We start from the raw sequence: 24526 nt of genomic DNA, 5'->3' as shown, positions 1-24526 counted from the left end.
TCAGATGAATGTCGTGCACATCCTCGAGTCCTACGTCAAGCACTTTGCCATCAACAAAGCATTCATGGCCAACGAGAGGTACCGGCGTCAGCAGAACACCACACAGAACAGCAGCCCACAGCCAGTCCCTCCAGAGAAGAGGTGAGTCTAAACACGCTTTGAACAGAAGAAAAAAAGTGTGCGATGGAAACCTTGGCTTCGTCCAATATAGATAATCTTTTCAGGCAACAATTAAATGTTTGTCATCCTTTCTCCCCATATTCATTTTGTGATATTTCTTATATTTATATTAGGGCTGGGCGATATGGAGAAAATCAAATATCATGATATTTTTGACCAAATACCTCGATCGATACCGCAACGATATTGTAGTGTTGACTATTGGTGCTTTCACAAAATATTTACACAGTGATTTTTGATAAATAATCATCAGTGGTGTGGATATAATGACTAAGTGTGTAAGGGCAAATAATAGAACAGTTACAACAGTCTGGTAAGTTCAGAAAATGACATCACTTCACTGTAATGCAGCCTTTTAAAACCAGGAGAAGACAACACTTATGCCATATTACGATATCCAAAATCTAAGACAATATCTAGTCTCATATCACGATATCGATATAATATCGATATATTGCCCAGCTCTAATTTATATTATGGTTCACAGTTGCATGTCTACCTAAATTTACTAAAATGTTATCATGTTTTTTTTTTGTTTTTTTTAAATTTAATTTCTACAGATGGCCCAACTGAGACTGTAAGCATGATTATGAACTTTAACTAAACCTTTAAATTTCCTTTGTTTTAAGCGAAGAGTTGTGTAAGGAGATGGTCGACGGCCTGAGGATCACGTTCGACTTCACCTTACCCATGATCCTTCTCTACCCCTCTGAACAAGCTCAGTTCAAAAAGGTCAGCTCCTCCAGGCTTTTCCTGGCCGTCAATGAAAGCTCCCCTTGCTCCAGCAAGTAAGTGTGCCGTGATTAATCAAGTCTAATGTGTTGTTTCAGACACCACTGCTTGGCTGTGATACACTGCATTTGAACAGTGTGCTCTACCATTAAGCTATCAGCCCTTTTCTCTGTCGTTGTCCTTAAAGTGCCCAACGAGAGCGCAGCCCTAGCCCGTTGGGGCACAACCCACCCACCCCCCAGTCCACAGACAGTCAACCTGCACTGAGCGACATTTCTGCCACCACGCCAACCGCCTCAGCCCCCACCCCGAAGCGCCGGCGTCACCCTGACATGGACTGTATCTCATTCCAGTCCCAGTCACTCAGACGCTCCACCAGGAACACATCTGGAGGTGACCGGCCAGCTGAAGGGAGCAGTGGAGGTAATCAGTTTTTACTGGATTTGCTGCTAATTTTGTAAATGTTCCAACAATGCATTTTATATAAAGGGACCTTATCTATGTTTTATTAGTAATGTGTGTGATCTTTGAGGCATAATGTAACAATGATTACACTTGTGTTTAAACGTATATACATTGTATGTAATGATCCAGGTGGAGGCAGTGCCACAGCGTCCCCGCAGCTCAAACGCCGTTTGGTCGACACCTCATCCCAGCCCAAGTTCTTCCTCAATCTTGACAGAAGTAAGGTGACACGCTATTAAAAAAATATTACTACAAAATATTATTTCATTATAAATAAAAGCTTATTGTAATATAACTCTTAACTAACATTCAGCCTGACCTTGTGGAGTTTTCTACTACCAGTTGCAATTTTCTTGGCCCTTACTTAAAATTGTAAATTAGGTGGACTTTCATTCTGCTCAGGATGATTGGTATCAGAAAAATCAATGACTGTTTTCATGGCCTGCGGTATTCTTAGCCAAATAAGACAGTATTCCAGTCAAGCTTTTACAAGTGTTGTTCATAGAATGGTTCCATGTTTATTCCTTCTTACGGTCTATAAAGCGCACCATAGCAAAAAGCCACACAACACATGCACGTCCACACTACAACCGCAACAGTGTCTTCCAGATCTGATGACATAATACATAGCAGTTTTCATAGTTTTTTTTCTCACTTAGATTGACTCAGTGGGAAACCTGACAGTCTTTGTTATCCACAATCCTTTTCAGGTCTTGCTTGAACTCGGTTGTGGCCATTCAAAGCAACTCTCTCACTCATTTGTCACTAAAGGGGCTTTCAAACAATCGGATTCAGCAGTGAAAGGGTTAACGAGGAAGGTGACCTGTGGCCGCTGTTTTTCCTCAGGTTGCAGAATCTGTCCTCAAAACTCTGCTGCATTATTTTCCATTTTAAAATAATTGGCAAATGTATTGGCAGTATTGGCAGATGCATTCAAATGTGTTTTTTTTTTTTTTTACTTATCTGAAATACTGTATGTTTCAGAAAAGTTAAAGACAACAATCAACCAATGACACAGCCCCCAGCCACACAGTAAGAGCCTCACAGGAGCAGGCAAAGAGCCGCATACGGCTCAAGAGCCACAGGTTCGCCACCCCTGGTTTAGAGTATAGACCTTTTTAATAACTCACATTTGACTTGTCATAGTAGGAAAAGCACAGGTGCAATTAATAATGTAAACGATGGCTCTGTTCCATCGTTAACGTTATTAGTTACACCTGTTTGACAGTCAAGATGCACACAGTCGGGGAGGGGGGGGGCTGGGTAGCTCACCTGGTAGAGCGTGCGCCCATATATAGAGGTTTACTCCTCAACGCAGCGGCCGCTGGTTCGACTCTGACCTGTGGCCCTTTGCTGCATGTCATTCCCCCTCTCTCTCCCCTTTCATGTCTTCAGTTGTCCTATAAAAATAAAGGCCTAACATGCCCAAAAAATTATCTTTAAAAAAAAATAAAGAGATGCACACAGTCGGACGTATGTCAATATAATGCATCGCATGAAACATTCAGTATAATCCTATTCAGTGTAGTGACAAGTTTTTGTATTTGTAATTACCAGTTTTGCCCAGTAGATGGTGTTATCCTTCTTCTCTCCTCACACATTCATCCCCTCTCAAGTGTTAAATAAGAAGAACTTTGCGCTCTCAAAACCTTGTTGCTTGCAATGCTTGCTCTTGGGGGGAATTTTTGAGTCTCTGTACAGTATAGAGTGTGGTCTAGACCTACTCTATAAAGTGTCCTGTTATGATTTGACCCTATAAATAAAATTGAAAACATTCTTGCTGTCATTGGTTTATTTTTTTAGCCATATTTCAGCAGTGATGAGCAACACAGCTCTGAGTTTATCTGTAAACGTGTCATTCTCCTTTCTTTCCCTTTACCCAGAAACCCCAGTGCACAGTGGCTCATCTTCCCCATTGCCCTTGACGCCAAGCAAAGAGCGAAGTGGTCCTTTCTATGGCCTTGAGAGCCGGAGAAACAATGAGCTTAATGAGGTGATGAAATTGTGTGTGATGAACGTGCTATTAACTGCAGGGGAAACAATGTCTTGTTCAAGGACACTTGGATAGTTACATAACCTGGATGAATGGAAATTGTCAGACCGAGCAAAATACCCTATACTGTTTGGTCCTAGTGTGTGTTTGATAATGTATTCATACAGGCCCTTGGTATTGCCAAGTTCACATTGACCAGTCAATAACATTAATGTCACCTTTCATGTAGTCAGTTCAGAATTGTGAATGGCATTTCAATGTAATTATGTGAAACCTCAATGTTTCTGTTAAATTATTTGTCCTTTACTTTGTCAACCAGGTCCTAAGCTGGAAGCTGACTCCTGATAACTACCCTCTGCATGACCAGCCTCCCCCACCCTCCTACCTGTACGGATCACAGCACCTCTTGCGTCTTTTTGGTTGGTGTCTCTGATCATTTTACTCTCACTGGTTCTCTTGTCATTCAATATATATGTGATTTCAGTAGTTTCATGGTGGTGGACAAAAGTTTCCCTCTTATTTTGTGATTTCGAACACATTCTCGTCAGTTTGTTGTGCAACTTCCTTCTATTCCCATGCTCACTGTCTTGCTTTTCTTCCAGTGAAGCTTCCTGAGATCCTGGGAAAAATGCAGATCCCTGAGAGGAATCTGCGAGCCCTGGTCAAGCATTTGGAGCTCTTTCTCAGGTAAGTGATTATTGTGTTGAAATCAGTATTGGTGTCAGTATTTTTATGATTACGTATAAGAGGTCTCAGAGGTAAGTGATTAACAATGCAAGAGAGGGACAGAAACTATTTAATTAAAATAGACTAAAGAGAATAAGTGCAGGTTTCAAGTTTCTTGACACAGGGAAGTACCAATCGTTGTTCACCCGGGCCTAAAGGCTTACAGTTTCTTCACTAAAACATTCAGGTATAATATCTCGCCCCATTCTTGAAAAATGGATTGTGCCGTCAGCTGGACAAACCGTGTGAAATCATGTTTAATTTCCAAGGCGGATAAATCGTAAAAAGATGAAATGCTGCATTCAATTAACAGGACATGAAATAGGAAGCACTTAAAAATGCACCTTGCTAATAACCTGCAAGGCACATTAACCAAGGTTTAACTTAGCTAAGCGTTAAAGCTCCATAGTAACAGTCGGACCTGAGCTGCAAGAAAGTTCTCATTTCACAAGAAGAGAGGGGCAGAACCTGGAAGGCATCAGTCTCAAGAACATCCTTGACTAATAGATTGTATGCCTTATGCACAGTACCCTAATGTAATGTTTGGTAGCCTGCCTCACAGTAGCATAGTAAAAATAATAAATTAAAACCCAGAAACACCAAAACAAAAGGGCAAGGAATAGTAAGTAAATGAGAACATGGAAGGGTGGGGAGGGGTGAGAAAGAGCATGTGTTAGAGGGAGGGAGATGAGTGGGCGTTACACAAGCGCGGGAGTCTAATCTTTAAATCCTCCCTAGTGATCTTCAGTTCAGCCGGCCCGGTCCCAAACCTGGGGGATTTAGGTCCTCTCATTTTCTAATCAAACGCACACAGTACCGTCTTCTGCCACCAAGCAGTGCTGTGGAGCAACGCCTGAACTCACCATGGAGTGGGCACAGAGACAAACCCGAGTCTGAGAGCCAGAATTACCTTGATTCCACTACTCAACCAAACAAAGTATACAGTGAGGAAAATAAGTATTTGAACGCCCTGCTATTTTGCAAGTTCTCCCACTTAGAAATCATGGAGGGGTCTGAAATTGTCATCGTAGGTGCATGTCCACTGTGAGAGACATAATCTAAAAAAAAAATCCAGAAATCACAATATATGATTTTTTAACTATTTATTTGTATGATACAGCTGCAAATAAGTATTTGAACACCTGTCTATCAGCTAGAATTCTGACCCTCAAAGACCTGTTAGTCTGCCTTTAAAATGTCCACCTCCACTCCATTTATTATCCTAAATTCGATGCACCTGTTTGAGGTCGTTAGCTGCATAAAGACACCTGTCCACCCCATACAATCAGTAAAAATCCAACTACTAACATGGCCAAGACCAAAGAGCTGTCCAAAGACACTAGAGACAAAATTGTACACCTCCACAAGGCTGGAAAGGGCTACGGGGAAATTGCCAAGCAGCTTGGTGAAAAAAGGTCCACTGTTGGAGCAATCATTAGAAAATGGAAGAAGCTAAACATGACTGTCAATCTCCCTCGGACTGGGGCTCCATGCAAGATCTCACCTCGTGGGGTCTCAGTGATCCTAAGAAAGGTGAGAAATCAGCCCAGAACTACACGGGAGGTGCTGGTCAATGACCTGAAAAGAGCTGGGACCACCGTTTCCAAGGTTACTGTTGGTAATACACTAAGACGTCATGGTTTGAAATCGTGCATGGCACGGAAGGTTCCCCTGCTTAAACCAGCACATGTCAAGGCCCGTCTTAAATTCGCCAATGACCATTTGGATGATCCAGAGGAGTCATGGGAGAAAGTCATGTGGTCAGATGAGACCAAAATAGAACTTTTTGGTCATAATTCCACTAACCGTGTTTGGAGGAAGAAGAATGATGAGTACCATCCCAAGAACACCATCCCTACTGTGAAGCATGGGGATGGTAGCATCATGCTTTGGGGGTGTTTTTCTGCACATGGGACAGGGCGACTGCACTGTATTAAGGAGAGGATGACCGGGGCCATGTATTGCGAGATTTTGGGGAACAACCTCCTTCCCTCAGTTAGAGCATTGAAGATGGGTCGAGGCTGGGTCTTCCAACATGACAATGACCCGAAGCACACAGCCAGGATAACCAAGGAGTGGCTCTGTAAGAAGCATATCAAGGTTCTGGCATGGCCTAGCCAGTCTCCAGACCTAAACCCAATAGAGAATCTTTGGAGGGAGCTCAAACTCCGTGTTTCTCAGCGACAGCCCAGAAACCTGACTGATCTAGAGAAGATCTGTGTGGAGGAGTGGGCCAAAATCCCTCCTGCAGTGTGTGCAAACCTGGTGAAAAACTACAGGAAACGTTTGACCTCTGTAATTGCAAACAAAGGCTACTGTACCAAATATTAACATTGATTTTCTCAGGTGTTCAAATACTTATTTGCAGCTGTATCATACAAATAAATAGTTAAAAAATCATACATTGTGATTTCTGGATTTTTTTTTTTAGATTATGTCTCTCACAGTGGACATGCACCTACGATGACAATTTCAGACCCCTCCATGATTTCTAAGTGGGAGAACTTGCAAAATAGCAGGGTGTTCAAATACTTATATTCCTCACTGTATATAAACTGTACTCAGTGCCACAAAATCCCGAGGTGGTCTTTTAAAAAAAGCTAGAGCTGGCATTGATGTCAGTTTGTAGGAAGAGAGTGGTGTGCAGTATGATTACAGCATCCAATATGTGATGCACAGATTTTTTTTTCTCAGCGAGGGACAGAAAGGCTCTTAATTGTCAACACAGGACTGTAACACTCCGCAGACAAAATCCAAATACCTCATTCTTTTCAGCAGCATTAGGAGTTCCTCTTGGCAAAGCATACTGTGCAGTGTTATTACTAGTTGTACTAGTGGGAACATGGGCAGAAAGTCTCTTAATACACTCCAGTGGCACCGGACTGCAAATCACTGGTGCATCTCTTTCCGTAGAATATTATTCTACGAAATGGCACAGACAATAACTTGCAAAGAGGAGTGAAGTGCTTCAAAGTAAATTACTTTTGCAGTTTAAATCTCCTCTGCAGCTCTGTGATGAACTATAAGTCACTAAGAGAGAATTGATAGTGTTCAATGCAGAAAACCCTGACATTTTTTTTCTTGGTAATTAATATTTTTTTACCGTGTTGGAGACTCTGCAGGACACTGGACACAAACTAAAATAATGTCTTTTGGGAAAGCTTTTGTGCCTACTCTGAAATCAGCCTAATGGCAGATTGTGCAGAGCAGGCAAAAACTGATTGATGTCGCAGAGACTGAAGTGCAGTGCATTCTGGGATTTGGCCACAGTTGATCTCTCACTCTCCCTTCCTCCGCAAGAATGATTATGATTAAGTGCGGGTGTGTGTGCACATGTGTACGCACAAGTTATGCTGATTTACAATGTGTATGCCTAAAGCAGCTTGCCTTGTGTTATTACTGATCTAATAGCAATACAGATTAGCACAAGCCTGGATTTCTGGCACCAAAGAGCCAAAAACTATTTTCTGATTAATAAATATGCATTAAAACCCGTTCAATGCTTTTCAATGAATTTCTGTGAGTCATGTTTTTTATTTGCAGTGAAGAATTAGGTTTAAATTAAACTAATTTCTTGAAACCAAGTCTTTCCTAGAGTTGATTGTGGGGTACTCGCATATTCCCCTTTATTGTCCCATTAGGTTGTCTTGTTTATTCATTGTCAAAGTGTTCTTAAGTTCTCTGATGAGGATAATTTTGTTTGCATTGAGATTAGGAAGACCGGTGGAGCTAAGATGAGATGGCAAGATTTAGAGGATTTGGCCGAGTAGAGGATACTAAGAAGATTCTGGATTAGTTTTCCCTGCTACTGATTAGATGGGAGGGGGGGTTCACTCTTCCCTCTCTGACCGTTGGTCGGTCAGTCTCATGTTCTCGGTCTTTCAGTTATAGCGATTTGTTCTCTGGTGGTGGTATAGGGATGGATGCGGGGGCTTTGTGTCTGACATGTATACTACCGGGCAAAGGGCAAGGGGTCTAGGATTTATGTGGAATGAGCCAGGGATATCTAGGAAAACCAGAAGTGGAAGTGAATTGGGACGTGACATTTGAGATGCGTTCCTGTCATTGCTTTTTGCTTCCTTTTAAGCCTGTCGTATCCAATGACAAAACAGCTTATTTTGAAATATTTGATGTGAACAGAAAGGGCTTCTAAACATTGTTGGAGTTGTTGGACAAAATATCTCACCTGATTTCCCTCTCTTGTACTTCCTTTTCCCGCCCTCTCTCTTAGGTTTCTGGCAGAGTTCCAGGAGGATTTTTTCCCTGAGTCCGCATATGTGTCAGCATCAGAGGCCCACTACAGCATGAAACAACCGAGGCCAATTTATTGAAGGAGACGTCGGCCATTGTGTTTCCTTCCCTTGCTTGTCTCTACCCTGACCTACCCTATAGCTTGTCACGACTGACCTGTCTGGGCTTGTGTACAAAGGAATAAATAGCAGCTGTCTCTGGAATTCAGCTGTTTTGTGTTTTCCTTGACCAACCATTCTTCACCTCTGGCCTAACATTACATTTCCTGCTGTTGCCTTGTGGAACTACTTGCTTCTACCATGCCACTAACCCACGCCCATGCTCTGTTTGTGGGACTGTGCTTTATGTCGAGCCAGCCTGCTCTGCTTTGCTTCAATGTACTGCTCCAAGGCATGTCGAGTGCTGTGTGTTGGCACGCGCTACCTTTTTGTAGGCATCATATAAGATTTAATTCACAGGAGACGGCTACTGCTGAGTCCCCCTTCCAAGCCTTTTCTTCTTCTTTGTTACCAGGCCTATAGCTGGACAGTTCTCTAGCCTCTCAGATATTAGATGCTGGCCAAAACAAAAGATCTTTTAATCACTCAGCTCTGGATGCAGACACAAACAGCACTGCTTGGCAAACCCCCCTTTTTCTACCGCTCTGACTTTGCCGCTCTTCATAGCTACAGTGTTGGAATTTTGTGGCCTGGGGAAATGCACACCGGTCAAAAAGCCCTGTGTTCTTTTTCTTCGTGCCCTATAAACCTTTGGATACTGTTTAGGGTATTGCTGGTTTGCCTGTTTGGCCCCTCTTTATGTAGTGACTTTTTGTAAGTGCTTTCCATGCAACGCCACCACTGATCCTCTTCTGGATATGATTCCTTTTAAGCTACAGTAGGACTTCATCAGGATTGTTGTTTTTCCTGTGCATCTCTCAAGTAATACTTATTTCTTGCTTTGTTATGCTTTTGATTTTGTCCTGTGCATGCCTGATAAATGTGTAGCTGCTTTTTATATTCATTTTTCCATGTGTTGCTCCCTTATTTCCGTACACGGAGCAATGTTGTTATATCTTGTTTTAAAGGTAATCTCTTTATCAACCTGTAATCTTAATATACAGTTAAAGACCTGAGGCTGTTACTATTTGCAAATGTTAAGATGAGCTCAGTTCATATAGTCCCAAAAATATTAGATAATCACTTGAATATGTCAAAGGCATATATTTGATATTTGCAGCCTAACGATGCCATTTGCTAAACATTTCATAAGAAATAGTCAGTTAAACACATGCTAGGAATTACTTGTGAATGCAACAAAAGTGATTGTTATGGTTACCTGTCATGACATTGTAAAAATGTAGATATGAAACACCTGTTGATCAGTATGTTATTTATTTTTCTTTCTTTCTTTCTTATCACCCTGTTAATCTGCTTGTTGAATTGGTTATACAATACTTGACGAGGCTAATTTCAGACCAGGTAATACACAATTAGTTTGTCTCAGCTGTTTCTTGAGCAAATACATCTATGATTTGCATAGCCTGTTAAGACTTTTGTGTTTATTTTCAATAATGTCTTTCTTTTTGTTTTCTTCATAGTTTAAATAAAAACTTGATGAGCTGATTGATGATTTGAATCGCCGTCAATCACACAAAGCACCCTTCTATTAAAAGTTAGAATGTAGTTGGATAGTTTTATCAGCTACCTTGATCTTCCTAACCTGACAAGCCCAATGGTTTGTCACACAGAACCATCTGAGAAGCCAACATTGAAAACTGTTTGGAAAAGGGCAGACACTTTAAAAAAGAAATACCTGGCAGGAGATTGGAAGAGCCATCTGTCTGTCATGTCCACAGTTGTTGTTTTGAACAAACCACGCTCGTAGCTCGAAGGACACTGATTGTTTCTGTCCACTGGCGTTAAGACACCAACGCATTACTTCTAGCCTGACAAAATGGATTTTCTTGTGATATCGTGAGAATCCAGCTGCCATGCAGTGTCCTTCCATGTCCCTGCGTTATAGTGGAGTTTAAACGTAGACTCTGAAAATGTTTTTGCTGCAGCTTGACATTTTGAACCTGCTGTCCTTGTTAACGCAGCTCTGTTTGTCCTGCTACTTGCAAGCAAACCTTGTCAAATCTAGCGGTGCTTATTTAAATGAACTTTGACACTATTTAATCAAAGGTGATTTAAAAAAAAAGAAGGAAAAGTGGCAAGACAAATCTGTTATTGATGTGGTATGATACTGCTACGGTTCCCCTGGTTTATTATGGTTTATTTGGAATTTTGATATAATCCGTGCACTCGTCTGCTGAAGATGGATGGGAGTCTTATACTGCTAAGCAGAGGGGGACATGTATTTGACAGAGATGGAAGTTTGATATCTTCTGTATCGGGTACTTTTTGAACTGGTTGTCCTGAAACCCCACAGTGTTGAGGGAATTTGAGAGACCTAGTGGGCAGAGTTACAGTACATAACATTAGTCAAATGTGGTCACAGCTGAATCTAAAGTGTTGTCATACTTAATTTGTAACTATTCAGTGGAGTTAAAGGGTTTGAGGTCACCATCCAATAACTCATTAGTCCCTCCTGCAGCAGCCAGTGTTGTTGTGTCAATCAAAAGCTAAATGCGTGAGGAAGTGAGGTACTTAAAGGCCTATCCTTGTGCGGCCAAGTAAAAATACTTATGCCCTGAAAATGTGGGTGAAGAATAGTTAGAAAATAGAAAAGTTCATTTCAAGCATGCTGATGGGGTTCAGGCCCTTTGTGCTCTCCTTAAACAAGTGTCAGACAAATAAAAAATAAAAAAACTATAATGCTAAACACAATTAACTATGGGAGGTATGCTATGAAATCATAACCATACCTTAAAAGCTAAGTATTTTATATCTGCCAGTGTAACTGTTGTAGCTCTGTCACAGCTCTCTTGGAGAAATTGTTTGACATTTGTTTGACATTTCTGAAGATCACACTACTCTCATTTCACGGGAGTCCATTATTTTGGATTAGCAGAAGGGGAAACAGCTAACGTGGCTCTGTCCAAAAGTTCAAAAATAAAACTGCCAGAACTTTTTTTTTTTTATGGCTCACTATAAATTAGTTAACATTAATTAATGAGTTCCAGCACATGACTCTTTGTAAAACAGAAAATTACTGTTTTTACATTTACATTTGTGTACGCATTAAACAAATGAGCTACAGTATGTGTTAATTAGCTTTAGAGCTAATCAACTTATGGCTCTAGCTTCATAGCTAATGCACAAACATGGGAGTGACATCAATCTTCTCATCTAAAATCTCAGAATACAAAAGCTTTGCTATCGTTCTATTGGACAAGCTAGATGGGGAAAAACATAATCTTCTACGCTTAATGCTTTTATTCCATGCTAAAGCTGCCTATTAGCTATCTATTCTGAGTGTGATCAGTGTGTTTTATACATCGTAACTACCGTAAATCACTCCATTCTTGATTTCTCAAAGCTGCTTTTACGTAGGTCTTGAAACAGTTGCTTCACGTTGTAGAAGATGCACGATACATGTGCACAGAAACTACTTGACCTAGAGTTGTTACAAGCTAGACTTTTTTATTTTTTTAAATTGAGCAAGTATGCTGGTTATAACAAGTCAGATTTATTGACCAAGCTTCTGGTGCAGTTGACCTACAGTATAGGTGCACGCTTGAATACCCTGAAAAAGGTGTGCAAGTCTCTTCTATACCTGCATACTGTATCTTTACTGTATGCAGAACAATGCTCTTAGTCTATTGCCAGTGTACCTATGGGAGGCTGGCTAACCTGGCTTCCGCATATCAGGGTCCTAATGGGTTTTAGTGGTGAGCCCTAATTGTATTTGGACTGCGTCAGACTTCTTATAATGAACTGCTTATCACTGCAACCCAAGACGGCACTCTCTTGCCTGCTGCTATCATGTAGCCACAGAAGCCACCAGTTCAATGCATCTCCAATCGATTTCCCGTCCTGCTCCGTCTCTATCAACTTACCACATGATTCAATTGTTGGGGGGGAAAATGGGATGTAATGAGATGTGAGCTATCGCCTCGTAAGTGCTGCTGCCCGCACCTTTCACCTGATTCTGCCTCTTCCTTTATTTGTGTTCACCCCCTTCCATCTGCAGCCGCTGGGTCCTATCTTTCCATCCCACTGTCTGGTCTCTGTGTCTGGCTTCCTCTTCAGTCCCTGAGTGGTTTTCTTTTCCTGCCCTCACATCTGTATCAGCATCTCTTTTGTCTAGCGTTTCCTCTGATTGGTCTTTTGTCTTGCTGTTCCTCTCCTTACTTTCTTCAGAATTCTTTCGAGACCGAGGAGTGTAAAAAAGCCTTTGTATATTAGGCGCATGCAGACATCTCTTTCCATCATTTTGAAGTGTTTTTGCTTCCCTTCTTTTCATCCACTACAAGCTTTTGACACATTTATCTCCTGACCCATCTTCATCCAAGTCAGAATTTCTCTTTCTAACTCATCTTCATTCTCCAGCCCCCCCCCAAGTACCCCCCCCTCAATCGTGCCGTTTTTTCCATTTTTATTCTTGCACCATGGACCGAGGAGATGGATTGCAAGAGGAGAAGGTGGACACCAGCCCTTCTGCCTCCTCTGACTCTTCTTGGACATCATTTGACCATAGCACTGACCTCACATCAGTCAGCTCTGACCAAGTCTTGACTCCCCTGGCAGCTCCTAGTGGCTGCAATCCATTGGAGGACCAGCACCTAAAGAAGTCTTCAGTCAAGTTCTTTTCTGAAGCACGAACCAGGGAGGCTGCATGGAGGGAGACGTCTTTTCTCGGAAATGAGGAGTAAGCACATTATCGTAATAACTTGAGCATTTATCAGGGACAAGGTGAAAGTACGCATTTTCTATATATGTTGGATATAATCTAGAACGATGGACAGATATCCCCATCTGCAGAGTCACAACGCTAGCATGCCTTAAAAAAAAGTCAACATGGCTGCATGTCAAAGTGTCCTTAAACAAGACACATCATTCATGTCACTGGCATGACTCCCATGGTAAAGTACATGCATGATTGTGTGTATGAGATTCAAATGTAATCATGGCAACAGTAAACATGCTATTCTCCATGATGCATTCCATTTTAAATATGCCATCTTGGTTTGACCTGTAATTGCAGTCACAGTCTTGTGTATTTTGAGATACATAATTTACCACATTTACATCAAATCAGTTAGTGGATTGAATCTGTTCTTAAATATAATTTCTGTCACACTGATGTAAACTTCTATGTAATATAGTGAGTCCCTTGATTCAAGCACAAGGTCTGATCAATACGTTTTGATTAAGCCCCTCAATGTGTAGTTCTGCATGCTTTTTGAACTTGCAATTGCGTTCCATTGACATTTTGATGAAGGCGCCTGGTTGTCTGAGTCATTCAAAAGAAGTTTAATTTAATGAAGGCAAGGTTTGTTCTAGGGCTGGGTGATATGGAGAAAATCAAATTAAATATCACATCCCTCGATATCGATACCGCAACGATATTGTAGTGTTGACTAGATTTTTGATAAATAATCATCAGTAATGTGGATATAATGACTAAGTGGGTAAAGGCAAATAATAGAACGGTTACAACAGTCTGGTAGGTTCAGAAAATGACATCACTTTACTGTAATGCGGCCTTTAAAACCAGGAAAAGACAACACTTATGCCATATTACGATATCCAAACTCTAAGACGATATCGAGTCTCATATCACGATATCTATATAATATCGATATATTGCCCAGCTCTAGTTTGTTCTTTCTTCCTTCTGGTTGAGAGTTCAGTAGCAAGGGAAACAAGACTAACCTAGAAATGATGGGAGAGAAGAGAAGGAAAGATCTCTACCAACAGTACATGAATGCAAGTGCTCTCACTGAGACTTTGCTTTCAGCCCACAGTGGTGATTATTATCTGTCTCATCAGGTTTTAATCACAAGTTTCCGTAATGGAAGTCTGATTCCCAGTCGCAGGACTGTAAGAGTGAATAAAACAAGTCCTGCATTAGTTTAGATAGAGACCATAAATCACCTCTCCTTGAATTCTTCAGAGATTCTCAGGCTCCGACTAGTGGGAAAACCCGGGGTGTTGTTCATCAAGCCTTTCTTTTTCCCCTTTCGTTCTTTCTTTCCTACCACTCTCCATCACTCGAGCATGCCCTGATACATATAATTACCCTTCCACAGACAGACAAAAGTCTGAACACACTCACTGGCTGACACTCTCACCATGTCTTTAAACCACCCCTAACTCCTTGTGGAGCGTTCGGTATCTTTCACGAAGACTGATTAAACTTTGGTGGAGGAATATTTCAGAGCCAGCTGAGGTATATAAATGCATTTTTTTTACTCTTTTTATCTGTCTTTGTCAGTCGCTGGGTTTCCATCTTTAAAATGGAATGTCTTAATAGAAGTGGCAAACGTCAGCTTGGCTTTTTGTATTGTTAAACATTTTCACATTCAGGTGTCAAGAAAGACTAATGGGAATGTAAATCTTGCTTACAATACTAACATTTTGCAAACAACTGTTCTTGGGCATAAGTTCATACATACATGATTATGTTGTGCATAATCTATACATATATACAGTATACAATATTTACTAAATGCATTTCTTAGTAATTTGTTAGTTTTATTTGTAATGTAAACTTATTATATTAAATGAATAGTGTGATGTCTTGAGAAATACACACATTGTATGCTTTCTTGAGAAGATTGATACCACATTCCTGTGTGTGTGCTCAAAGTAGCCTGGAGCCAGGAGGTGTTTGGCTTAGCATAAAGACTGGAAGTAGGAGGCTCTCTACAATGTTCAAAAATTCACCTTAAGTACCAAATACCTCTAAAAGTCATTAATAAACATCTTTTAACCAGCACACTAACAGAAAGGTAAAAAGAGTCATTTGTAGTTTTACAAGTTATTGGCGGTGACTTCCCCCTTCTTCCAGACTTTTGGCTAAACTAAGCTAATCTTATCTAACTCTTGGCAAAAAAAGCGTATGTGTATCAACTAAAATGTCAAACTATTTTAAGAAACCCCATTTATTCATCTTAATCCAGTTAATGTAAACATAGCAAGTTCATATTTAATTTTTAAGACATTTCAAAAGTTTTCTTCATAGTTGGATAGAAACATTGCTAACGGCCCTCCACATTTTCTCCGCCTTTTCCTGGTGTCCTCCTCATATTTCCCCTTTTCGGTCTCTGTCCTCCTTGTGCTGATCTCTGACTCAGTAATGTGCAGGGAAACAGTTAATGTTCTTGGGCAGTATTTAAAGTCTAAAAAGCTTACAGCGGTCAGTGCGCTTAAACCCTATTGGCTGGTGCATTTAGGGAAGCTTAGCGATGATTGGACCATCTGGAACAAGATGGGATGCTTCACGTGAGAATAATAATAAAGATGACAATATAATGACCGTTTCGGGACATAGATTACTGTTGCTGTTTTTGCCCTTGCTGTGCCGAACTTTTCTAAACAAAACTAAAAAAAACCCATCCCCAGATGTAAAGACAGAGAGAGAGTGAGAGAGAAAAAATAGAGAGGCAGCCCTGAGGATCATACCACACAGGGAGCTACAGAGATGTAAAGAAAAGGGGAATAAAAGCAGATAAAGGGATAGTAGTTCTGCTGCTGGATGACCCCATCACTACTTATGTGGACCCTCTGCCTTCTATCCATTCATTCTTTCTTCTCATTTTGTTTTTCTCCTCCACTCTCCGTTATCTCAATTGCTTCACAACTACAATTTTTCTTTCTCAATTTGTCACCCCACCCCCACTGACCCAACTTAAAGTCATTTTGCTGCAGTTGTGGTTATTGTTGTTGTTGTTGGAGCCTGCCCCTCTGCTGGTGGCAGCCTGAAGATTAGGATACAGTCGGGCAGAGAGGCGCGCAGCCTGACGGCACACTGAGTCATGAGGTAGGATAAGATATAGCATTTACTCACATCACATCCTCTGTGTCTACACAATGTAATGATGAGCTGTGGGGATGAGTGTACTGCTATACACTACCTATGGACGAGTGTAGTGAAGGTGCGGGGGGTGATAGTATGTCTCCATGGAGTGAGTACATACATGCAAATTGGCTTCATTTGAGTTTTAAATTTCTGTATTTTATTTTCTTATGTTATTCAGTTTATCTCCCTATGGTACAGCACAGAAAATCAAATATCGCTGTGCAGCTCATTTCAGCTGAGCAGAGGCTGCAAATGGTTTGGTCTTCTGGAGAATTTTGGAGGAAGTTGTGTCTATCTCGCCAGGCAAGTGCAGTGTGTGGCAGACAGACATTTTCACAGTTGGGTGGAGGCACTCTGATCTGAGCCTTCCCACTTATCTTTCTGTAGAACTGCATTTTCTACTTCTTTCAAGCTCTGTGGTTTTGACATCAAATTTGAGAGGATTTCAAGTGAGGCTTTAGTGTGAGGCAGTGCAGTCTGTAGGATAGCCGCTGCCTAAACCCACATACACTGCTATTTCCCCGCCTAGATTGATAGAAGTAAACACTATTAACACTAGTTCATATTTCATTTAAGGCTTACAAATGTGATGAATATTAAGTGTTTAATAGCTCTGTAGCTGGTAGAGAATCTTAACTGTGGGTTCAGGAAATGTTGTTGAATTGTTTTCTACCCCATCACGGTAGTAAATACAGTGGAATCACTGACAACGCGTAATGTGAATAGTGTTGCATGTAGTGATGAACCCACAGAGAATTATCACTCTGCAGTTCTCCTCGTACGGAGTCTTTCAGTGGCTTTTCAGCTCATTTTGGTTTTACGGCCTGCAACTTCACTGTTTTGGCTCAGTCCTAGAGAGAGAGAGAGATAGTTCCCTCAGGAGTTGGTCGACAGCAGATCTGGGCTGCTAGGAGAATAAATACTGGTCTTACATTCATCAGGTGGACACAAGCACAAATTCAAATAAATGCTGCTCCCTGTGTGCTGGACACATTCCATATCAACTTTTTAAAATGTAAATGTTTACCGGTTAAACGAATGGAGATTGAGCATTTAAAGGCTCTTCTTACCTGATTAGAATTATGTGACAGAACTTTGGGGCAGCTGGCTCCTTTCTGAATTAGTCTAGGGTTACACCATCGCAATGGTTGCACTTTAACATGGTTACACAGTAATAGCAGTGAGGCTCTTATGATCCAGTCATACTCAATAACATTATGTGGCAGGTCTTGGTGTATTAAGATTATGTTTTGCTCACACTGGATGTTTAGAATCAGATATAGAATTGGTTAGACTGGAAGCAGCAGTAATTAAATAGAAAAGGAAAGCATGTATTTTACTAGAACACCGTGCCAAGATGTCTAAAAGACTCCAATGCTGTCTGATGCACCACATTTGAGTGTGAAATTTTGACCTTTAATTGCCCCACAATGGACCACCAGTTGAATTTGTGAGCATCGCTGGATGTGTGGGAATACAGAATTAAAAGTTCCGAGGTATCAATGAGCAAATTAGCCGTTTTTGGCATTCAATTACAGTGTTTTTATTGGGATAATACATGCAAGATTCATCCAATACTAGAGCAGCGCTATATGAGATGCCACAATTTGTCTTTAAGCGGTAATTAGATGTGGAGAAACGTTGAGCTTCCAGTTAATTGAGCATCTGTATTGGAGCAAACAATCAGCATTATAGAAAAGTGATGCGCAGGAGGCAGAAGCAACAGATTTTCTGAACTGGTCAGCTGGTGACTGTGTCAGTTAATTCATGCTGTATTATGACTGATAGGAGAAAGAGGTTGAATCTCCATTCACTTAATGAAACATTAAGGACCTTTGTCACTCTGGAGTGAGTCGTCTGTTCCATCAAATCCATCAGATGAGACTTTTAGCTTTTTTTTTTTTAGTTACCTTTTCTCTCCTACATTCCTTGTTACCTCTCTCCCACTCTATCTTCCTCCCATCCTCTGCTTCCTGACGACAATCCAAATAATATTACATAAAATAGAGCTTGTGGTAGTAGGTGGATAAGACAAATAAATTACTGTTACTAAGGAGACTATTTTGTTTTCTCTTTTTCCAGTAAACAAACACATTTGGGTAACACTTTACTTGAAGTTATCTACATAAGAGTGACATGACACTGTCATGAACACATGACACAGTCATGACACATGAACCCTAACCCTAGCCATAACTTATGACAAAACTCGAATGACACTTACTAAACGAAGCGTTAGGTCATAAACATTTATGACTTGTTTATAATGTTTATGACACGTTCATGACAGTGTCATGTCACTCTTATGTAGATACCTTCAAGTAAAGTGTAACTCACGTTTGTAACATGAAATAATGTAAAGTCTACAAACCCACCAGATGGACACGACGGAGGTGCAGTCATTTGGCCAGGAGTCATTTCCAGCATAACATACAAACGTGTGTGTGTGTGTGTGTGTGTGTGTGTGTGTGTGTGTGTTTTTAGGGCATTTAGGAGCTTATTCTTATTCTTTAACCCTGTATGTGTTCCCTACATTTGCCACTACCTAGCATTCACTTTAATAGTAACCTTCACCTTACTTTAATTTTTAAATCCTAACCTTCAAGGCAGGGCAAGCTAACCCATTTATTTATGTTTGTGAAAATATGTAATTCTGCTTTTCTAATGTAGAATTAAGTTGTAAAACACATGACTAAATAAGTGAGTTTAATTAGGAAAGAAATAGGATTTATTTGCAGACTGTTTCATGTAGCTGTGGTCAGGGAGAAGCCTCGATATCTGCAGTGGAAAACACCAGCTGGTTGATATTGGACATTTAATATTGAAACAATATATTGTATCAGCAGATATTTCAGTCCAAGGTGAATTTTTGTTATCATGCCATATATAAAATTAGTCACACAGGGGCCATGTACAAATCAGTAGTCCCTGTAGACATGGCTATAGATAGCTGCTTGGCCAAGAGTCAGTTACCAGGTGGCATCTCAGAGGTAGCAAACAGAGCTGGCCTCTACTGAACTGAAATGTGCAGGGCTGGCATTATATCATTATGTCATTGTAAAATTGTGTGGAACGACCATTTGCATTTTGTAATACAAACAAACTCATATATACAGAAGCCAAATTCAGCTGTCAAAAGAATGATGTACTCGCCCAGAGAGGGTGACGGTAGAGGACATCAGACCACACGGTCATAAATCTGAGGTTAATAAGACAGGCAGCACTTTTCACCAGCCGGCTAGATGTTATAGAGTTGAGTTTTTGAGATTCGGTACTGTATATCACTTGGGTTATCAAAATAGTGCTTGCTATCGCAGATGTTTTATTAAATTAGGCCAACAACACCTCCAACAAGCAGGACAGGGATTTCTGGAGTCTCTGAAGTCACCTCCTTTTACCCTCCTTTTAGTTACTATCATGACTCAAACATTTCTAAACTTACTATGGATCTTGACACACATGCAATGCTTTAATCACTTTAGAAATATATTTGTAGGAAGCCAACACAGTATTTCAAATAAATAACTAAATACTGTATTTTAGCAGCCATGCTACAAGCAACAACAAAAAAATCTAAATTGAAGATCTTTTCTAAGTGGACAAAACATGACTCTTTCTCCTTTGTAACTTCCTCCAGAGCATTCTTCTGCATCCTGTGCAATAAAAAGGTGCTGCTCACTTTTGGTCAGTACACTACTGGGCCGTAGAGCAGAGATCTTGGCTTTGTCACTATTTCTTGGCTTTACTTTCAGAGTGCCTCGTTGATGTTTAGTGTCTTTCTTTGTCTATTTTCTCTGCGATCTGCATTCTGTACCTGCAAGCGAGCAATTTGAGCCCTTTACTTGCAGGCTGTGATCCATTTTCTGGATTCATTCTGGTCTTATTTTACCGAGATGCAGGTTCTCTGGTACTGTGGGAGGCTTTTTACTGCAAGGTGGAATGCAGAGCATAGTCAAACACACACAGGCAGTGTGTAGCATAGAGCAGTGTGTGCCATTTCAAAAATCCTGGCTACAGCCCTTTTTCCTGCCCTTTCTTTAATCATATTTTACCTTGTGAATTTTTTAGAAGTCTGTTCAAGCTATGCCCTTGAATTCTTGTCTACAGCTAAATGCAAAGGGAGTGAAGATTGTTAGAAATGACCCTCCTTCTCTGCCTCTGTTATAGGCCCAGTGCCTTACACCCCCACATAGACCAGACAGTGTTGATTTTCAGTGTTTAAATCATTTCATATAGTTTGTGCTCATCCCCTTCTTCACACAGGCCGAGAGAGAAAAGGGAGGGAAGAATTAGTTTATGTGATGGGTTGTAAATACATTTTTTCTTTCTTGCTTTGTACACAATCAGATTTTATTGTCACCAGTCTTTGTTTATCTCCTCTGAGTCAGCAAGGACGACTGCACTATTATGTTGCGTCCTTCTCATATTGTATACACATTATTGTTGTGTTAATCTCTCGCTGTCTGCTCTATGCCCAGGGGGCACAGCTGACCTCTGCCTGCTCTGACCGGAGAGAATCCCTTCGCAATCATTGATTCTAATCCATTCACATATGTATACACACCTATATATATATATATATATATATATATATATATATATATATATATATATATATACTGTACAAGAAATCGGGGTTGAGAGGCATCAGACATCTTTGTGTCTCACACACATGCTCGCTGTAAGTACAGCTGCTGACTTCTGTGCTTAGTAGCAGCTCTAAAGTTGGCACACATCTGTTCATGCATTGATCCACCCGCTCTGTGTGTGGGGACAGGGAGTGTGTGTGTGAGTGTGCTGGACACACTGTATATCACACATCTTGACATCTCTCTGATGATGCCGTGTGGGGGAGGTTTTCCCGTTATTGTCCCCTGCGATCTCACACACCCTCTGCATGCATGCGTGTGTGTGTGTGCCGGTGTCCGTGCATTTATGTGTGTGAGTTAATGGAGTTTATCCCCGCTGGCCCAGATGCCCCGGCTAAATCCATCACCAGTGGTGCTGCACAGCGGTGCTAAGCTGGAACATTTGGCACCAAGCTAGGAATGAAAAAAAAAAAACACACACACAAAAAACAGGAACACACTCAAAAATACACATATGCACACGCACACACAGAAAATTGAGTTTGGGGATTTTTTTATACGGAGATTCAGAGGAAGTGGATTTTTTTAGTGGAGGAGTTGGACTCAGGGACAGGGACAGGAGCTCTTTCTCCGACGCTCTGAGCCTTTTGGTGGTGGTGGGACCCCAGCGTCGATCCCACTCTGTCCACCCGTTTATTCCTTCATCTGTCCGGTCCGGCTGACCGGATGGAGCCGTGCGACGACGATGATGAACCTGGGATGTTAACCGCTTTCCAGTAAGTTCTGGTGTCCCTTGACACTTCTTGTTTGCTTGCTGTGGTGACGGCCATGGCCATGTTGGACTTATATGCAAAGTAGAATTCCTTTGAGTTGAAGATACATTTTCAACCTTTGCCTTACCTCTTTCAGCACTTCACTAATCAGAGCGTTAAAGCTCTTTAGCGAGGGCTTCGTTGATTAAGCTCCATGGGAGGTTTACATGGAGGTTGCTGCTGGTTGTTGGAGCCTGTTATGGGCTTGTGGCTCAGGGTCACAGATTCTTTATGAATAGTTGTGCTGTTTCAGGCAAATTTTAGGTAATTGGTCTTTTGATGCCTTCCCGTTTGCTGTTTTTTATTCATCTTAAACATGTAGTGTATATGAATTCAGTCTTTTGCAGATTAGGTTAATGCGTTTTTTCCTGTTCTTGTTAGCCAAAGTCAGCTCTGCACTGTGTTTAATTATGTCAATTTGAGCGTGTCCTAAACCAAATGTAATTTAAAATGTTGAAACACTCTACAAATCTGAAACACGTGACCAAGCAGAAATCGGATCGGGTCGTTATAATCAGTTCAAATCATTGACTTAAGTAAAAGTAGCAATAGCACACCAAAAATAATCCAAATACTACATTCAAAATTGTATTGAAGTGTTAGCAACAACATATACTTAAAAGCATCGAAAGTATAAGTATTAGTGCATTATGAGAAATGGCTCCTGGTCAGTCTTATACTGTATTATATTATTGGATTATTATTATTGATGTAGTAATATGTAAGCAGTACTTTGATGATGTAGTTGGTCAGATGTAATTGTAACTACTTCATTTTCAGTTGGAAAGTATAATGTATAACAATGCATCATATTTTATAAATGGATCATATATTTTGTATGTTAAATATTAAATCTGAAAAGTAACTACAGTGTAGTTACAGTGTCAAATAAATGTAGTGGAGTACAAAGTATTTCCCCCTGAAATGTAGTGAAGTAGAAGTAAAAAGTAGGCAGGTAACACTTAATAACCATCACCTAATAAATGGTCAATTCATAGTTAATTTAACCTAAGTTAATAGTTATTTTACTGTTAAACGATGAAATGATGATGATTAATGATTACCACATGATTTGTAAACCTTAATGAAATCATTATAAACCATCAATAAACATTATTTGGATGGCTTGTATTATGTAAGTTGCAACTGATGATTATAATACCTTGTTAGTGGTTAATAGAAATTAATAGAAATAGAAAAATAACTTTGTAAAGCATCTACAAACATTATTTAGATAGCAATGATCAGTGCACAAATAATCATCTCTTCTATAGATCTCCAAAAATGATTTAATAGGGCCAAAGTAATGTTACTTGATGCTTTATAAACCTCTTATTAATCACAAACTAATTATTATAAGCATTAGTTGCAACTTTATAATAGCATCCAAATGTTTATAGATAGGTTTACAAACAATTATTCAACATTGAAAAAGTATTAGCAATCTATCTAAATTTATAAACTATTTTTAATTACACTAAACTAATGATATAACATGAATGATAACTTTACTGATAATTAGTAAATATTGTAAATCATAATTTCATTGTTTAACAGTAAAAGAACTTAACTAAAGTTTAATTAATTAGCAATTTACCAATTATTAATGATGGTTATTATAAAGTGTTACCTAGCATAAAATGGAAATACAAGTAATTGTACTTAAGTGCACTATTTGAGAATGCACACACTTACTTTCCACCACTGGTTATAATTGCACAAACATAATACATGAGGTTACTGTAGAAAATTGCTCTCTCTTGTAATTTACATTACAGAACTACTTCTTTTCTGGAGTGTTTGTCTCTTTCTGCTAATAATGTGTGTTTTTGAACCATTGTTATGAATGCATATTGTGTTACAGGGTGCTCAACTGTACAATTTTGCATCCCCAATCCTATTAAAGTGAATGGGATGCAAAATGACATATTGAAAGAGCTCTCTGAGAATATCTTTAATATTTTTAATGAGGATTGTTGATGTGTTAAATACCTGACTGACTTACTGACCGACCGACTGACTGACTGACCGTTAGCGTTATTGCTAGTCATCCTGTTGAGGTTAAAAACATCACCACCTCTTTTTTCTTCATTGTCTCTTGACTATCGTATCTGATCTGAGCAAGTTGCTGGATTTAATGGTGACTGTCTTGCTGCAGGCTTTAAAGCAGCCATATTGTAATCTTGCTCAGTGAATTGACTGCACGTGAGTCGTCCGTTACATAAGGCTGAGGTGGCTCCAAGCGGCAGAGAAATCCAGAACCTTGTAATTACTGAACACACTTAGAGATTACATCATGGATTGAGGGGGTTTAGCTAGCTGGCTGCTGGGAAATATGGCCGTGTGTGTGAGGTGTGGTCTCATCAAATGTTAGAATTTTGCCCATATATTTGTATGCATGTGGCTTCCTACACTGTGCATATTCAGTATGTTAAGGAATGTATAGTGCATGTGTGTTGCTGGCTGTAAAGTTCAGGAGTTTTCATTTAGCATACTGAGTAACTGAGGATCAGGAGGGGAATTAATTGTTTTCATATCATCCCTCAGCAACCGGATGGTGTGTTTACTGATTGCCACTTGGAGTGATAATCCACATATAAACACACACACACACACACACACACACACACACACACACACACACACACACACACACACACACACACACACACACACACACACACACACACACACACACACACACACATTTCAATCATATGATTGATGGACTTCTTAACTAAACTAATTTATTGTTGACACTAGTTGTAATAAGACATCCCATATAGCCTAGAGTGATACCCAACCAGGGGTACAAGGTCAGATTGTTG

General features: G+C 40.2%; 2 protein-coding genes across 3 annotated transcripts in view; both read left to right on the top strand.

The window, feature by feature from the left end:
- Positions 1-9951, top strand: part of LOC116044638 (male-specific lethal 3 homolog) — a 13733-nt gene extending 3782 nt beyond the window's left edge. For both annotated transcript variants that reach the window (XM_031292014.2, XM_031292015.2), the window contains exons 7-14: positions 1-141; positions 810-968; positions 1100-1335; positions 1507-1596; positions 3261-3370; positions 3690-3789; positions 3973-4057; positions 8328-9951. The exon at positions 1-141 is cut by the window's left edge and continues 17 nt beyond it. In XM_031292014.2, coding sequence (XP_031147874.1) covers positions 1-141; positions 810-968; positions 1100-1335; positions 1507-1596; positions 3261-3370; positions 3690-3789; positions 3973-4057; positions 8328-8427 — 1021 coding nt within the window. In that variant the 3' untranslated portion in view covers positions 8428-9951. The remainder of the gene's footprint in view (positions 142-809; positions 969-1099; positions 1336-1506; positions 1597-3260; positions 3371-3689; positions 3790-3972; positions 4058-8327) is intronic.
- Positions 9952-21312: 11361 nt separating this feature from the next.
- The window catches only part of LOC116044628 (FERM and PDZ domain-containing protein 4-like), a 59850-nt gene continuing 56636 nt past the window's right edge, over positions 21313-24526 (top strand). The window contains exon 1 of the mRNA XM_035998491.1: positions 21313-21662. Coding sequence (XP_035854384.1) covers positions 21613-21662 — 50 coding nt within the window. The 5' untranslated portion in view covers positions 21313-21612. The remainder of the gene's footprint in view (positions 21663-24526) is intronic.

Source organism: Sander lucioperca, chromosome 24, assembly GCF_008315115.2.
Source record: "Sander lucioperca isolate FBNREF2018 chromosome 24, SLUC_FBN_1.2, whole genome shotgun sequence".
NCBI lineage: Eukaryota > Metazoa > Chordata > Actinopteri > Perciformes > Percidae > Sander > Sander lucioperca.
The sequence above is the reverse complement of the archived record's forward strand: the minus strand, read 5'-3'. Positions and strand labels throughout refer to the sequence as shown.